This window comes from Gopherus flavomarginatus, chromosome 10 (assembly GCF_025201925.1).
Source record: "Gopherus flavomarginatus isolate rGopFla2 chromosome 10, rGopFla2.mat.asm, whole genome shotgun sequence".
NCBI lineage: Eukaryota > Metazoa > Chordata > Testudines > Testudinidae > Gopherus > Gopherus flavomarginatus.
Window position 1 is genome coordinate 37022319 of NC_066626.1, and position 18637 is coordinate 37040955.

Here is an 18637-nt window from a genome sequence, read left to right on the forward strand (position 1 = left end):
AAAGCACTGCCGCAGCAGTGCTTTAATGTTGCTAATGAAGACATGCCTTTAGTGATTCAGCATGGTTGGAACTAGTGGAAGGATTTGAAGATAGGGAGAGAAGGATGGGCCGCTACTGAACTGAGCAGATGGTAAATTTAGATTTAAAAAAAGAGCCCTTTCTAAATAGGGATTAGCAGTGTGCATGACAATATGTAAACTATCACCTCTCTGCCAATACTCTTTAGAATAACTGGTCTTTCCTGTCCTGCATGGTAGCTTTGTGAAGCACACCCATCTGGTACTGGATGAGATGCACTAGGGATTTGAGTGTAGATTTTTAGAGGTGAAAGATTGTTGCCCAAGTCTGTGTTATCTAACCTCCTCCCTATTCTCACATAGCAAATTTTGTTGGGACAGGTAACCTTGCATTGGAACCATGAGAAAAGTCTTGTGTTATACAGGAGATTGACTGAAGTATTGCTTCCCACCATTACTAACAATACAGCAGCAGTTCTTTCACCATCTAATCTATTAACTATACACAGTTATTTGCTATCAAACAAATCAAACTACAGTAGTTAACTATGACAGCTTTTGATAATCAGTGGGGAAAAAATCTGTCTCTGATTTTCAGGTAGCTTGAAGCCACACCTGGGTGATAGAAGATGCTATCTAAGAGACACAGTATTTGTTACATTGTTCTTAGACACCTTTGTACAGGAAGTGAAAGGTGAATTTATTCTAATAAAATGGGAAGCACTCTGGATCTTCAGCAAGGATTTAAGAAACTGATTTCGTCCCTTAGCTTGTCAGAGTGGTTCTGCTGAGGACTAATATTTTTTTTGGCAAAGTCTCTGCCTGTTTCTTGATCCTGATGACTGTAGATAATTCAGGCAGCTGCAGTCAGAGCAGAAGCAGCAGCAGATGAACTAGAAAAAATAAGTCACATGATAGAACACCAGGAAACAAACTTGCAGGAAATCTTTTGGGAGGGGGTTTAAATTATTATTTTAATCCAAACACCAGATATTTCTTTGTAGAATATATTCTAATAGTACATGTGGAAAGAATTTTCTTATTTCTTGAAGGCATTACAATAAAAAAAATGTTAAAACAGTGTTTAAACTAAAAACTAACAGGTTGAGGTGTGTGAATGAATTTGCAAGAAAGATCGCTTATGTTTATGCCCAAGATTTACTAATATTTTAAAACAATCCGACACAGTAAAATGTCTGCATCATTAAAATGCTAATGAAATGGGTAAACATCTGCTAAATTTATGATGATAAACATTGTCAGCAACATCTTTGTTGTGCCAGTATTCCTGCTTGGTTCATATTTGCACACAAATTTCATTGGATGATAGTGGGATTGTGTTTGACCTTTAGTGGGAATTTTGGTGCAACTCGGTGTTCCATCCTGCTTGATCGGATGACTCTCAAGTATAGAGGTTCTAGCTTTGTCACTTTTGGTCATCTCTTCCTGCTTACATTGCCAGGGATGTTTACAGGGAGGTTGGGGAGAATGAGGAGAGTCAATGGGCCTCTGTGACTTGACTGGCAGGGGTAGCAGAGGAGAGGAATTTTTTGAGTCAACTGGGGTGGAGGAAGAGTGAAAATAGTTGAACACAGGTTTACATGTGAACTGCCTTCGTTAATCAAACTGTGGGTGCATGTTTTATGTAAGTTCTGTAGAATATCTGAATTTATCCTAGTATCCTGAAAATATTCCAAATTTAATTACTCTGACATCCCATATCATGGACTGCACAAATTGCAGTGAGGCTTCTGGTATATGTTGTGTTAAATTTGAGATCAGTAGTCAGCCAGGATGTACCAAGAAGAGCGCACAGAGATATGGAAAAAATAGTGAGAACTTATTTCTATGATGAATACTCACCACAGCCTGGTTAGAAGGCATGGGAGGTCAGTTATTACAAAAACTCAGCCTTAATTTTAATTTTAAACTGAAATTATAGCTCACTTGTAATTGAAGCAATATTTATAAGTTTGGCTAAATCAAAATATGTAAATATTAGTTTACTGAAGAATTAAATTGACAATGGCTGGAACATTACCTAATTAGAACCACAGTGTGTAATTAAATACATTGTAGCAGTATGAATACAATACTGTATTCTGTGTATCTGATATATCAGAATCAGCTAGTAAAAATACAATACAATCATCTTTTTGCAGCTGAGGAGACATCCTTTGGTAAATCTCTTGATGCACTATTATCCTGTTGATCTATCTTTTCATTGCAGATCTAAGGATGAGGCTGTATGTGCATTAGACTGCTATTAGTTTTTTAGCATTTATGAATTCACACGATTAAGCTCTGACCTACAGTTAATTAAGCACAATTCTTGATGAGTTTCACAAGTCTATGCAAAATATAAAATCTAATTTACTTAAAGATTTCAAACAGTATTTTAAATTTTGCAAATGATGGGGTTGGGAAATGAGAAAATGTAGGATAATTTTATCAGGATTAGTCTTCCTCTCAAGAAGGAATGTAACCAGCCTGGTGGGGCACTGCTGCAATCTTCTGTCCATCTTTTCTGTGACCCCAGGATTTACCAATGTACGAAGAGTGGAGGATTGTGGTCTGTAATTAATCTAATAAACTATAACATTACATTCTTATGCAGTGGCTGAAACTAATGTATTTACCCTCTCCTATTCAGTAGTATCTACAAAGGACCTGTCTTGAATGGCAGACTATCTAATCAACCCAGGTAGCCACAGCATCACAACACTCAATCTGTTTCTCAAATATAGTAGAATAGATTTTACATAGGTTCATACACACTATGCTGGTGAGATCAAAAGAAGAGGGAACAAATGCATTGCCTTCTCTGAGTGAAGTTTCACTCAGTGTCCCACTCAGAGATTCTAAATGCACTGGGCCAGATCTACTTAGCCAGCTCCTACAAACTGCCTGGCATCTCTCAGATGGGGAAAGGAGGAAGAAGGTAACTGGAGGGCTAGTGGTAGGAACAGTATTAATGGAGAGGCAAAGAATCTGTTAGATGGGGGCAAAGGAAGCTAGCAGGTGGAGAAGGCAGATATCAACTGGCTGTGCTGATTGCAGGGCAATGGACGAATTGACTGGGGTTGGCTGCGTGGTAAAAGGATCAGTTGAGTTGTTGTGGGGAAGAGGATGGATTCCTGATGTTAGAGGATCAGTTGCTTGGTTAAAGATGTATGGGGAGCTGAGGATGTGATCAGTAGGATTGCATGGAAGGGTGTGATACTTTTGATTGACTTAGTGAGCTGAGAGGCTGCAGGGGCTGTGCAGCAAAGGTGATGAGTTGAGCAGTTTCAGGGGGAAAAGAGTAGGTTTGGGCAGAGACTGAATTGGCAGCGCTGAGGAGGAATAATGATGGGTAGGGACTCAGTTGACTGGAAAGCCTTGGAAGGGTTGAAGGTCAGTGCATTGTTTGTATTAAATGTTTTTAATTTACAGTATCTAGAAGTCACTTGACATATGAATTGAAGAATATTTTGCAACCCCAAACAGCAGAATGTAAATCCAGTTATTACAGATTTGCATTTGGAGCTCCAGAAATAACATTTTTAAAGTAAGGTATATAATGAAAAAAAACAGTCTAATCTGGGGTGTGAATGCCCTGTGTTTCAGAAGAAGAGCAAGGGAAGGGAGCAGGGGGAGAAAGAGACATCTTTGGTGAATGAAGTTCCCTGGCAAATATGCAGAATTCCCACTGGAAAATCCAGCCAGAGATTAGGCTGAGAGTTGCCTTCTCCTGCCCTCTGGAATGGATGAGGAGAAGGGAAGTGTACAGCCAGGGAACCAGCAAAATGTGGCTTTGCTGTGAACCATTCTGCAAAGAGGGAGAGCATGACCTTCTGCAGATAACTGACAAGCAATTTCTTTGTGGCTATTGGGACACCTATGCCATTAGATGGACAAATCTCCTATAATTTCTGCTGGTGCAAACCCCTTTGCTCCCCTCCCCCTGTGAGATGAGGGAGTCAGGAGCTGTATAGAAAGAAAGGATATAGGCCTGCTTTTGTATTTAATATTTATCTATTCAGTTTTAGACAGTCATCAATTAGGAAAGATTCCACCTGTTTGAGGCCACATTTTGGCTGTGCATATTTATAAAAAGGGTTCCCATTGGCTGAACATTTGGAAAGCCTTAGTTTGGAAAGAAAGATGTAGGGTTAAATTAAGAAAATATTGTTGAAGGGTGATGTTGAGGCAAAGTAGGAAATTTGGTTTATTTTTATGCTGTATGGCTATTTAGTATAAACATGTAGTGGGCTTACTACTCATTTCTTGTCAAGTATCAGAGGGGTAACCGTGTTAGTCTGGATCTGTAAAAGCAGCGAAGAGTCCTGTGGCACCTTATAGACTAACAAGACGTTTTGGAGCATGAGCTTTCATGGGTGAATACCCATTGGAGCATGAGCTTTCGTGGGTGAATACCGATGAAGTGGGTATTCATCCACGAAAGCTCATGCTCCAAAACATGTTAGTCTATAAGGTGCCACAGGACTCTTAGCTGCTTTTACTTATTTCTTGATTTCTTACATTTTTAATCAGTAGGCCTTTTTTTAGATTAAAAAAAATCTGAGTCATGCTTGTGCAGCATTAAGCACATTACAGATGCCATTATAAGAGAGAAAAATGAATGCACAACACGTGTTAAAAATACCTCTGTATCCCAGCTTGCATAAATGTCCACTCTCACTGATCTCATAGGCAACCCTGAATTGCAAAAGCATCTGTTTGTAATAGGTGCCAGCCCTGCCTTTCTGGCTCATCAGAATTTTTGAACCTTAGAAGTGTTTTTATTCTGCCTGTCCAATGTGATTTATGCACCATATGTCTCCTCTTCAGAATCTGAGCAGCTATAGGCATGGGGAAGTGTTCTGCCTCATCTAGACTGAGAAGAAGTACGCATGTTTTAATTGTGTTAACTCCTACTGAACCACTTTATCAAATGTGTGTCATGTTTATTCCTTACAAGTTGTTAGCCAGAGGTGATATTTCTCTACCTTTACAGAGTGTATGTGCGTAAAGAAAGGGCATTTTTGTCTAAGAGGGAATGATGAATTCCTATTTTTGGTTTGTTCTTGGCAGGCAGTACATGCCATACTACTACACTTCCTGCCCTTGTGCGCACACCGACTCTGATGATGCAGCCTTCACTGGATATCAAGCCCTTTATGTCCTTTCCTGTGGACAGTAGTTCTGCTGTTGGACTCTTCCCAAATTTTAACACAGTAAGTAAACTTGTGTTGATGTTATTAGCTCCCTCCTCAGTCTATGCTTTCTCTGCAGATTCTAATAATCAGTACATGAAGCTTGCCTTACAACACTGTGTGTATTGGTTACATCAAACATTAGATAACCCTTTTCAACCCTTATGATAGCTAATTTCTAACATATGGAACAGTGACAGAATGAAATTCAGTATTCATTTGTATATGCCTTCCCTTTTAGCCCATCCTGTTGCATGATTACTGATGCATGGTTACTGTCGAGGTTCCAACAAATACAAACTATTTACTTTTGGGGATGTGGTTGACATGTACAAAGAACACCACAATGTACAATTAGCAAGCAGTAGTGGTCTTGTGTGAGTGTGTGTGCACATGGACATGCATGCATATATTGTGAAATAGAGAGACTAAAGACAATTTAAAAAAAAAAAGATCATTTTCATATTTAAGATAATAGGCAAGCCTTCAGCTGATACAAATCAGCCTAAAACCATTGTAACCAATGGAGTTACTCAGACTTTCACTAATTGAATATCTGGCCTATCACTAAATGAAGAGAAGTGAAACTGAAATTGATGTTTAATCAGCCAAGGTGAAAAACAATTTCTCATTAACTCATGTTTACTTTTGATTCATTTTCTGTTTACTGTGTTTTTCTTCTGAAGAATTGCACCTCTATTTTTGCAGTGCATTTTCAGTAAAATGATGGCAACATGCAGTTAAATCATTGACAAAGCTGCTGCCCAATTTTTTGAGTAAAAAATAACTGTTTTTACAGTCTAATCTTTATTTTTAATTGCTCTTCCTTCCTTAATTGCCCCATAATAGATTCTAAATATTATTGAAATCTCTATTGTTAATGTCCTTTACAGTTCATTAAATTATTCCCATATGCTTATTGCATACAACTTAAAATTAATATTTTGTATGTTTGCTGAGCTTGTTTTTTTTTCATGTTCAGATAATTCCTCAGGGAATCAGTCTGTAAATAACAAGTTAATAGCAACAGAAAGGGGAATGGTTCAGGTCATTGTGTGAATAAATTCTATCCAGTCAGTAAATATAGTTTGTTCATACATAAGGGTACATGAATTGTATAGCATCATAGTTGTCACTGCAGTCAGAAAAAAATTGCATTATCAGCACCACCAGACAGTGCTTATTTGAACCACTGCCAAATGTTTCCTTTTGCAAACTTGTATGTATGACATGAAAACAGCAAGAGGATTTTTCCTCATGACTTGTAAATATATTCTGCAGAGAGGTCTTGTGTTGTGGTACATAGTGCTGGAGGGGATTATGGAGTAGCATGCCAGCAACTTCTTTCAAAGACCATTATAAGACATTTTGAATATTAATGTATTCATTGGAAAATACACACAAGATGTATGTGTGCATATGCAAAAAAGCATTCCAGATGTGCTTAAGGTGTGAGGGAGTTGGAACCAAAAATGGTACTGCAAATGAGGGCATACCATTCTCCAATACACAATCATTGTGATATGTTCTGTTCTAAGGTACTTAGGCCTCTTATTTGTTTTTCTTTGTTTAATGCTGCTGTATGTTAGCCAGACTCTTTAACTGAACTTTTTCTTTGAGGAACCTGCAAATGTCAAGCCTATCAGTATGCATTATTTATTACCATTATTATTGACCATTTAAATTGCAGTAGTATCTGGAGGCCAGTCTGACTGGACATGTTGACTGTTTTTGCCTACACGTATTTCTTTACACTTACCCAAGCTAACGTCCGTCTGCCTCGTCCCCTATCCAGTGTTTAAACCCACCTGGAGCCACTCACAATTCTGTGGTATTTAGTATCCAAAAGAGCAGCATACTTCAGCTGCTTGCTGTCTACTTTCTCCCTTGAAATCACTGATAACTATATTAAACAGCACTGGTACGTCTCACAGACACACCGTATTTTAACCTCCATTCTCTGAGAAGCAGTAGTTTACTTCTATTCCCTTTTTAATTCACAAGAATTTGCCCCCTCCACCGCCATTATTTATTTTCCTTAATAGCCTTTTATGATGGGCTTTGTCATTTGCTAATGGGCACAATCATCCCTGACTGTCTTGTATTCATTCTTATTAACTAAACATATGCACTGAAAATATATATTTTACATCATGATAATATGAGTGATGGCTTTAGGACCAAACCCTGTTATTTTTCTCTGTCATTGTAAGCCTGAGCAAACGGTGTGTAAGGCGGGGTGGGAGAGGGGGTGTATGTGAAATCTGATCTCTCAAACATTGCAAAATTTAGGTAAATAAAAGGGAACCCAAATGAATACATAATGTATGTAAGATCTAGGTCACCTAAGTCTGGGCCTGAAGGAAGCCATATAATTAAAAGGGCTTTGCATCATCTTCCCAAGTGCCAATAGCACATCATGGATTAACAGTATGCATTAGATATTGTAGGACCCTGTGAGTTTCCAGGCCTAGAAACCTACAGATTTCACCTATGAGAGTAATTAAAAGAAATGTAGGCCCTGATCTCACAATGAATTAGCATTAACCTCTGTGAAGTCCAATTAACTTTGACGGGCTAGATACAAAGGCTGGATCAGGGCCTTCATTTATGTCTCCATACCTTTTTGAGGTTTGGAAAAGAACCTCCTGGAAATGAAACATCATGGGATATACTTGTCTCTGTTTGTATTCAACTGTCAGTTCGCTAAATGTTTTCTAAAACTTGACATAGGTGGAGACAATTTCTGGCTTGTTAATTGTAATGACTCAACAAGAAAAGAGCTTCTACTTTACATTTGATGATGCAGCAAGTATCAGAGCAAGAAAATATAATGATGATAAATGGTAGTAAATGGAAAACGTCTTAAAAGGAACATCCCTGAGACAGCATGTTCTTTCCTGAAGAGCATGGTATTTCCAGAAGAATTCTCTCCTTTATTTATGGAAGTATATATAAAACTAGGTTAGACCCTTTTGTAAATAGTTAATCTTGACAGTTTTTAATACTGAAAACATCTGTGATACTACAGATGTAAGTATTCTCACTTCATTTGCTAAAATATTCCGTTTTCTAATTAGTTGTTTCTCTGCCTGCATGGGTTATTTTTAAGTGTAATATACATTTTCTGCACTGATTTGATTTTGTGTGTGTGTTTATTTTCCTGACTGAATTGATTATGTGGCTCAGTAAGGAGCTTTAGAATATGAGGTGGCTCTGGATTTTAATTACATGTATATTCTATCTATGAAGGGGTAAATTCAGCCTACCATTGGCCTTATTTAAAATGTAATTTAAATCAAATTGCTGCCTCCCTGGGTGGGTGCAGTAGATGGGGGACAAAAATGAATGGATCCCCCTCCCATGGTATTTATTTAAGGAGAAGCCTTAGTTTGGTTGCTGCTGTTTAGGGTGCTAAAGGGGAAGCTAGCCAATGCAGACAGCACTAACAAGGCCAGCAAATACGTGTCAGGGCGAAGTGCATGGAAAGTGTCAGAGTAGGCGTGGCCCTGCCAGGAACTGGACCTTGATTGCAGAGTACCCCTTTAACAGAAGTGTAGCAACTGTCACCTCAAGTGTGCTTCCCCAATCAGACTTCAGATATTGTTTGCCCTCCTACTGAATAGAAGTAACGACTTCAAAGACCTTTGCTCAGCTACTGATCTTCCCTGTCCTACATAGCTCTAACTCATCCACAGCAGAATCCTATATGTACAACTTGCACTGGATCCTCAGCTCGTGTAAATTGACACATGGATCTGAGGATCTAGCCCTTTCTATGTAAGATATGGCATTTTATGAGTTGTATACCCAATTTACAGGTAATATACTGTACAACAATGTGCTTATTAATCTGAGTTCATTTTTAGCCTGCAAAAAATTGTATGTTTAGAAATTATTAAAACCTTCGAAAATTGGTTAAGTAATTGATTCTAGACAAGTATATTTTTAGACATCTATTGTTAAAACAATAGGTTAGCTCACCCATCACCTTCAAGCATGTCAGCTGAAGTTATCTCTGAAGGAAATGTATTGTTACATTAAAAAAAAACAAACCTAAGATAAAAACATTAAGGTTGCAAAGACAAGCACTCAAAAGTTAGGAAATGTCATAATTAAGGATGCCTGTGCAACCTTAAAATGGCCCCTTATGCATATGCATTATGATACAGTATTTAATTATATAATCACTGCCTCATTCACCACACAACTTCTAGCTCCTGCAACAAATAAGGCAAGGATCCTACAGACAATAGCCTCTTTCAGCACCCGGCTATGATTAATTGCCTGATCACCATCCATTCTGTGTACTGAATGGGGGCTCTGGTCTCGCAGAGAAAATAGTTTGTGATCAGGTAGCAAAAAGTATAGCACAGTGCATATGCACAAAGTTATAACTAGCTGGGAAATAGAATTTCAGTCATACAATAAAATTCTGTTCTTGGAAATTGCAATTTTACCACAGAAAATTATGATTTTGCAGAAAGTGAATTTTCAGTCAGTTCTCAACCAGCTCTAGTGACAAGCAACTGAAAATAGGATCTTTTATTAGAAAGTGTTGAGTAGCCTACCTTGTTGCTAGCTGTGTCATCTACAATGAGAGGTGTATGTTTTACAAAAGACAAGAAGGTTTCTACTGTCTCCTCAGAAGAGTGGATTTTGGAAGAGAGCAGCACTCCATGATGTAAATTTCTTCAAAATAATACAAGCGAACTGTCATTCTGTTGCTGTGTAAAAGCAATATCAAACAGTTTCTGAGTATCATAATAGAAAGTAATCAGCAATTCATATGCTTTCCTTCTGAGTTTGCCTTGGCCTCGGGGATAATCAAGCATTATAATCTCAGTGGCAGCTTTCATATTAGTGAAATATTCCACATCTAACTAGATCCTGATTTGATTTCTAAATGCCAACTTGCACCTTCACGTTTTGGAAAACTCAGAGGGTACCGTGGTCTAGTTATTACTGCAGTGCCTATTCCTCTTCAAGCAGGGCACATAGGCTGATTCTGTACTCATATATGGGTCCCCTCTCACAAACTGGACAGAGGCATCCAGAGCTGTCAGTCCAGATGAGACAGGTTGGTGGGAGGGAATAGCAGCCTGATAACATACTGTCAGAAGCCACTGCCTCTGCTCTAGTCCTGGGCAGGCAGCTCAGGGCCACTCACTCCAGACATGTCATGGAGTCACCAGGCCAGTGCTCTGGAACTGTTCTGTATGAAGCCAGTCAGGACTCTGGTGCAGCATGCCTCCTCTCTCTAGCATGCTGTCTCCAGGGCAAGAAGTTTACACAGCTTCGGCCTTCCTGGATCTGACCTCGGAGCATTCAGCATCCCTTTTTACACCGTGCGCTTCCTTCAATGAGTCTGCTTGGGCGGGGCTCCTGGGGAAGCAAACAGTCCTGCAACTCAACTCTATAGTCAGACATGACTTTCAGCCAGTGTGTGAAACAGAAGGTTTATTAGTTGACAGGAACATAGGGTAGAACAGAACTTGTTAGCATAGAAATCAGCCAAGTTCATCTTGAGGGAACCCTGGCCCACATACCCTAGAGTCCCCCACAGCAGACTAAAATTGACCCTGCTGCCTCGATTCCGGCATGTCCATTGCTCCTCCTCCAGTCTTTGGGTCACTTTCCTGGGCAAAGTATCACCTGACTGCATCCCCCTCCTTGTACTCAGGTTACAAAGGGCACCATCCATAATTTACATGCAGGTGGCTGGACTGTGCCCAGAGAGGGCTGCTGAAGACCAGGGGAGCTAAGAAGGAGCTCCTGGCTAGCTGTCGGGCTGAGCAAAGACTGAGCCCAGAGCCTAGCCAGACCAAGTGAGGGTTCCATGATGGACCCTGCTGGTCTGGTTAAAGGCTGAGCCCATTTAGGGCTGCTGAAAAGGACACACACAACTGAGGGTACCACGATGGATCCCTGTTGGACTGTTAAAGGATAGCAGTTTCTCTAGGGAGGAAGCCTTGGCGGGAATGTAAAGACTGTATACGCTGGAAGAGGTGGGTTTGGTTGTTCCACCTGCAAACAGCTCTGGTCACTGAAGACCTGCTGAAGAAACCATCGGCCAGCAGGGCACTCACAAGAGGCAAGTGCCACCCTGTTCCAACCAAGAACTAAGAAATAGCAGGCTTACACCTGACCAGAACGGGGTGCTCTTTTGAGGCAGGTACTGTCCCATTCCAAAGCAGAGAGATTGCAGGCTCACATCAACCAGGAGGTGACACTCGTGAGGCAGGTGCTGACCCTGTTACAGTCACATAAAAATTGCAACTGGTAGGGAGAAGCTTCTACTTTTCTATTGAGACTTTTGTCCTTATCGTCTCAATTCATGTTCAAGATATATTCTTTCTTTAAGTTTCAAGTTAGATCTGATTAATCATGAAGAAATCCTTCATTGATTTCCTTCCACACTTTACTTTTACCAGAAGTTCTTCAAAGGATACTGGTTAATGTGTTTTGCTGATCAAAAGACTATTGATTTTTAAGTCAAGAAAACACATTGCTCTCTTAGTTGATTACAAGGAGTGGATGACAGTTATCAACTGGTATACCAATCGCAGACTCAGCCCTGGTCTGCCTTTCATCTTTATATTTGGGATTTTGCAACATGGCTATAATAAAAATGTGCTCTAGGTTAACATATTGTTTCTAGGGCTGTGAATCACAGTTAACTCCCATGATTAACTCAAAAAAATTAATCATGATTAATTGCATTTATAGCAATAGAATACCAATTAAAATTTATTAAATATTTTGGATGTTTTTCTACATTTTCAATATTGATTTCAATTACAACACAGAATACAAAGTGCACAGTGCTCACTTTATATTATTTTTATTACAAATATATGCACTGTAAAAATGATAAAAGAAATAGTATTTTTCAATTAAGCTCATACAAGTACTGAAGTGCAATCTCTTTATCATGAAAGTGCAATTTACAAATGCAGATTTTTTTTGGTTACGTAACTGCACTCAGAAACAAAACAGTGTAAAACTTTAGAGCCTACAAGTTCACTCAGTCCTTCTTCTTATTTTGCCAATCGCTAAGACAAACAAGTTTGTTTACATTGACAAGAGATACTGCTGCCTGCTTCTTATTTACACTGTCAACTGAAAGTGAGAACAGGCGTTCACATGGAACTTTTGTAGCCAGCATTGCAAGGTATTTACATGCCAGATATAAAAGTTTATTAGAGAATATTTAAATAAAGATGATACAAAGAGTTCAAAGCGTCAGTTGTTGGTCATTGGGGGCAACATACAGAGTATAGGGGGATGCTGGTATTTGGGAATTGGTTAGCACATAACATATACAGTCTGTAAGGTCCCCCAATGCGGGGTGTACGGTGGGTGGTATCAGGAAGCAGTAGGGAAGCAGTGAGGGTACATCGCTCATACCGTGGGTTATAGGCAGTCATTGGTATAAGTAAGTGGGCCGGGTAATGGGGACAGGATGACCCTCACATGGTGGAATCTAGTTCAGTGGCTTTAGGGCTTAGGGGATATGGTTCAGTAGGGGGGGTTTATAGGCCTCCTCCCCCCCGTGGGTGCACAGAGCCACGCCAGCTCACTCTTGGTATTGGCGGTGGCCGGTGATGTGCTCTGTGTAAATGTCCCTAGACCACCGGATAGTGTCCGAGACCATCAAACGTCTCATGAGCCATGCATAGCGACGGCCCACCCCACAGGCCCTAAGTACTCGTTCATTACAGGGGTCCCAGGCACCCAGTGCCCCGACGATCAGGGCATCGGTGTAAACCTCGTAGCCCTTTGCCCGCAGGATGTCAGCCACTCATGTGCCCCTTCTTGCTTTGGGCACCATTCCAGGGACATGCTTCCATGCTGACGATGCTCGTTAAAAAATAATGCATCAATTAAATTTGTGACTGTACTCCTTGTGGAGAGAATTGTATGTCTCCTGCTCTGTTTTACCCACATTCTGCATATATTTCATGTTATAGCAGTCTCAGATGATGACCCAGCACGTACTCGTTTTAAGAACACTTTCACAGCAGATTTGACAAAACGCAAAGCCATGTGAGATTTCTAAAAATAGCTACAGCACTCAACCCAAGGTTGAAGAATCTGAAGTGCCATCCAAAATCTGAGAGGGACGCGGTGTGGAGCATGCTTTTAGAAGTCTTAAAAGAGCAACACTCTGATGTGGAAACTACACAACCCAAACCACTAAAAAAGAAAATCAACTTTCTGCTGGTGGCATCTGACTCAGATGATGAAAATGAACATGCGTCAGTCTGCACTGCTTTGGATCATTATCAAGCAAAACCCATCATCAGCATGGAAGCATGTCCTCTGGAATGGTGGTTGTAGGATGAAGGGACATATAAATCTTTAGCACATCTGGCTCGTAAATACCTTGCAACGCTGGTTACAACAGTTCCATGCGAATGCCTGTTCTCACTTTCAGGTGACATTGTAAACAAGAAGCCAGCAGCATTGTAAACAAGAAGCCTCCTGCAAATTGTAACCAACCTTGTTTGTCTGAGTGATTGTCTGACCAAGAAGTAAGACTGAGTGGACTTGTAGGCAATAAAGTTTACATTATTTTATTTTTGAATGCAGTTTTTTTGTACATAGTTCTACATCTGTAAGTTCAACTTTCATGATAGAGATTGCACTACAGCAGTGCTTCTCAAAGCTGGTCCACCGCGTGCTCCTGGTGGTCTGGGCCGGTTTGTTTACCTGCCGCATCCACAGGTTCGGCTGATCACGGCTCCCACTGGCTGCAGTTTGCCACTCCAGGCCAATGGGAGCTGCGGGAACCAGCACGGGTCGAGGGATGTGCTGGCTGCCCTTCCCACCGCCCCCATTGGCCTGGAGTGGCGAACCGCGGCCAGTGGGAGCCGCGATCAGCCGCACCTTTGGACGCGGCAGGTAAACAAATCGGCCTGGACTGCCAGGGTCTTTCCCTGAACAAGTGGCAGCTCGACTTCGAGAAGCACTGCACTACCATACTTGTATGAGGAGAATTGAAAAATACAAATTTTTAGTTTTTACAGTGCCAATATTTGTAATAAAAAATAAATATAAAGTGAGTACTGTACACTTTGTATTTTGTATTGTTATTGGAATTAGTAAACATCCAAAAATATTTAAAATAAATGTTATTCTATTGTTTAAAAGCGCGATTAATCACGATTAATTTTTTTAATCACTTGACAGCCCTACTTGTTTCCTCTCTCTAGCTATTGTATTTTATATGTATATGGAAAGTAGCAGTGTTAGAGTTGGCCCGTAAAGATTAGGCTTCTCATGTCTTTTTCCTTCCCCACATACTTGGCCCAGCCTAAGTTCCCTTTATACGGCTCAGCATCGCAAAGGGGACTTAAAGCTGCCTTTGTGGGGATGCTGGGAATTTCCATATCATCCAGAGATGGCATAAAGTCTGTACTTCCCACACCCTCTATCCTTCATAGCATGAGCATTCTGGAGGTGAGAGGGGATTCCTCCAGCTAGCACAATTTAGAGCAGCCCTCTTCTAGAGAAAGGGATTGTTCAATCCCCAGCCAGTTTCAAGTTGAGGGGAGATGAAAAGGGGGCTTAGACCCACATTTGCTTCTCCTCGCGTCATTTGCTTCTCCTCGCGTCAGCATTTTTTCATGTAGATTTTCTTGTCTCATTCTAACAGACCCACTGTAACCAGAATAACCCTGCTTTCAGTGTATGTTAAACATTTACTATAAAGAGACACATTTTGAGTAAGGATTTGACTTCTTGCACGTCTTAGAAACAGTAACATAATTTCATTCTCCCTCTGCCCCCACTCCACTCTCCCGATCTGAAGGCAAAAATAGGTGTGTTTTTTCCAAATGTGAATCAGATTTTGAGTAACAGCATCATTAATAATAAATAACAGTTACATAACATCTTCATCAGAGGCTCATAAAGTGCTTTAAACACTTCAAATAGCCTTCTCAACATCTCTGTGAGGTTGTAAATACTACAGCCATCACTGTACGGATGAGTAATACAAAGCATAGAGTTTAAGTGACTTGCCTAAGGTTAAATGGTGAGTCAGTAAAGCTCCTAGTAGATCCCAGATTTTGATATTCCCAAACTTATGCTCACTAATCAAGCTTCCTTCCTTGAATTTCTGACTTGTCTTTACTAGTTTGCATTTAACAGTCCTATATATTTTCCATACAGACACTAATGTAATAGCAGTGGTGTACGCTGGCTGAGCTGAAAGAGAAGCTGTTAACTTAATACTCTCAAGCTGGATTCCATTTCCAATAAAAAGGAAACATTTAGTCTCAAATTCACCAATTTCTCTCTCTCTCTCTCTGAAATCTTTTGTCAGTGTACTTATCCTAAAGTGTCTTCAGCACCTTTTAGGTTGTTTACATCAGCTTCAAGCTAGCAGTCTTATCCAAAGTGTAACATTTCCTGTCATAAGGGGAACCTGTCTTGTAAACAGTTCTGGATGGTATCCTGAATACCATTCTCCAGTTAAGGATCAGTTGTCACTGACATTATAAACCCAGTTTTTTTAGAGAACAGTGCTCCCCTCCTGAGAAGACCCTGCATAGGAGTCTGGGCCCTCTGTCAGTACTGTCCTGTAGAGTGTCCTTCTGATTCTTAATAGTTTGAGCCAGGATCTTTGTAAAGAACAGACAAGGGGTTTACTCTATTATAGTTTTTAAAATTATCCTCTTCATTACTTTCTATTTTTTTACAGCACCAGCAGTATGTATGCAGAGCATATTATTTCCAGGGGCTCAGTTTCACACACTGAGAGCACCAAACAAGAAATTATTTTTAGCCTTTGTTAAACACATACAAAAATAATGAATGGGGGGGCAGAGAGAACAGTCAAACCCCCCAAAATAGTAACTTAAAAAAATTCCCATAAATGTGCATTTTTCTGAGTTTCTGAATCTGTCTCTGTAGAGTTTTTTAAAGGCCTAATCCCTTGCTTGAATGTTTCTTAACTCTCGTTACTGGAGAGAGAGGGAAGGAGATCTAGTTTTAGATGACAGTTTATTAAAGTCTGAACTTGTTTATTTTTCAGACAAAACAAGACAGACACACACATGAAGGGAGAAAAGAAAAGGAATAGCAGAAGATCAGAAAATGTAACTTCTGTGTCTGATTGTTGTTCAATTCTTGAAAGACCACAGATAGAGAAGGTGGTGCACTACTCAACTTGCCACTCCTTGGGTAGGGAATTTGACATGCCTTACTCTGAAAACCTTTTTCTTGGCTGATTTCTGAGATGCAAAGTTTTACTGAAGTCAGGCTGTTGGGCCTTACACTTAGGCTGCCAAACTGGGCATAGCAAAGCATTGCAAGATTATTTTTGTCCGAGTCAGACTCTTATTAGAAGGAAAAAGAGAGAGAGGTAGAAGTGAGGTGGAAATTAACACATGAGATGGAGAATAGTAGGCATCTTAGAATAACATCTCAAGAGGTTTTCAAGGCACCCCATAGAGATGGCGATCTCATCTGGTTATTTTCTTCTTGTATGATCTGTTCAAAACATCTTTCAGGGCCAGGTAAAGGAAGATCTAACAGTGTGAATGATAGTAAATCCCTAGGTCTCTTCCAGCATAGGATGGCAGAGAAGGATTAGTGACCGTGATGGTGATGGAGAACATTAGTTCCCAGTGCAGTGCTGTTGGCAAAAGGATTAACGCAATCCTTGGGTGAAGGTACAGGGGCATATTGATTAGGACCAGGAAAATATTACAGTATTGGTTAAACTGCTACTGGGATACTGTCTAGTTCTGGTGTCCACACTTCACAAAAGATGATGAAAAAACTGAATAGGTATTAGAGAAAAGCTACAAAATGATCTGAGGTCTGGAAAAGATGCTTTATCATGAGACACTTAAGCAGCTTAATCTATTTAGCCTAACAAAGAGAGGGTTAAGAAGTGATGCTATTACAATCTATAAGTACCTACGCATGGAGAAGGTGTCATACTCAGGCTGCCCTTCTAATCTGAGAGAGACAGGCACCAGTTTCACTGGCTAGAAGTTAAAGTAGGAAAACTTCATACTAACAATAAGACTCAACTTTTAAATTGTGAGGGTAATTAGTCATGGGAATGGTTTCCTGAGGGAGGTGGAAAATTCATCATCACTTGGAACTTTTAAATGGAGATTGGATGTCTTTCTAAAAAACAATGCTCTGGCTGTCCACAAGTTATGGGATTTCATAGTAGGGAAGGGTAACTCTCCACTGGATGTGGGTCAAAGGCTTATGCTACTCAGGAAGTCAGACAAAATGATCATAGTGGTCCCTTCTGGCCTTAAAATCCATGAACCCATACATTACTGAAGAGTTTGCTTACAGTAATCTCCATTGCTGCATCCTGTGGATTTAAGCAGGTAGAAGGAAAATCTGATGGAGTAGAAACAGTTTTTGTCTTGCTCCATCCAAGCCTGCTGGTTTCCCATCAATCCACCAAAAAGAGGTTTTCGTAGGAAAACATGCTACAGAGGCAGTACTCCCCACTTCTGTGGGCACAGCCTCCCCTCTCCATAAAGGCAAAGGGAAGGAAGGGGAGCCTAAATGGTAAGTCAAGAGAGAGAAAATCAGTGCCAAATACTCAGCCTAATACTCACGGCTGCTAATAAAAATAATGCAGAATTCAAAACAAATTATAAAGGCCTAATTTACACTGTCGAAAGGGAGAAGGTAAAGAATTGAAATTACTAATCTAGCCTCAGTTAACATTACTGTGTAACATTTGGGGCACAGACACTCCCAGCTCAGAACACTGCAGGACAGTAACAAATCAGGGACTGTTAGGATGGAGCAGAAACCTGAACTCTGAATTTTCTCTGTCTGGGCACCGCACATAATTTTAACATAGTTTTTGGTGTTTTTCTGTACTGTCTGGCACATCAGCAAATGGGAAATAATGAATTACTATATTTTTTTAAAATTTGTCATTTTATTAGACTATTTTGGGCTCAGTTTCACTGGTAGAGCCCAGTTTACAATCCCCAGGCCAGTGAGAAGTTCCAGAGTGCGGGTCACAGCCATATGTGTTGTTCCACACCTGGAACTTGCTGGCACAGTTCACAAAGTGATCAGTGCTGATTTGGGGCAAATGCTATTTGGTTCACAGTCAGAGTTCAGAGTTTCTCCCATCATGGAAACCCCTAGGAGGTGAGGAAGACATACATTGATATTGATAAAACCATCCCTTAGCTCTGATTTCTACCTCAGGCACTTCTGCCCCTGTCAGGGCAAGGGTTGCAAACTGCACCCTACCTGTGCTCACACAGGAAAAGCAAGACCAGTACTGAAAAACAATAATGATGGCAGAGATAAATATCCCAATGAAATCCTGGCTCCACTGAAATCAATGGGAGTTTTGCCATTGACTTCAGTGAAACTAGGGTTTCACCTTCTATGCTGATACTATGTGTAATTAA

General features: G+C 40.2%; 1 protein-coding gene across 4 annotated transcripts in view; it reads left to right on the forward strand.

The window, feature by feature from the left end:
* The window catches only part of ZNF385B (zinc finger protein 385B), a 242035-nt gene that overhangs the window by 153053 nt on the left and 70345 nt on the right, over window positions 1-18637 (forward strand). For all 4 annotated transcript variants that reach the window (XM_050916808.1, XM_050916810.1, XM_050916811.1 and 1 more), the window contains one exon: window positions 5095-5237. In XM_050916808.1, the coding sequence (XP_050772765.1) occupies window positions 5095-5237 (143 nt within the window). The remainder of the gene's footprint in view (window positions 1-5094; window positions 5238-18637) is intronic.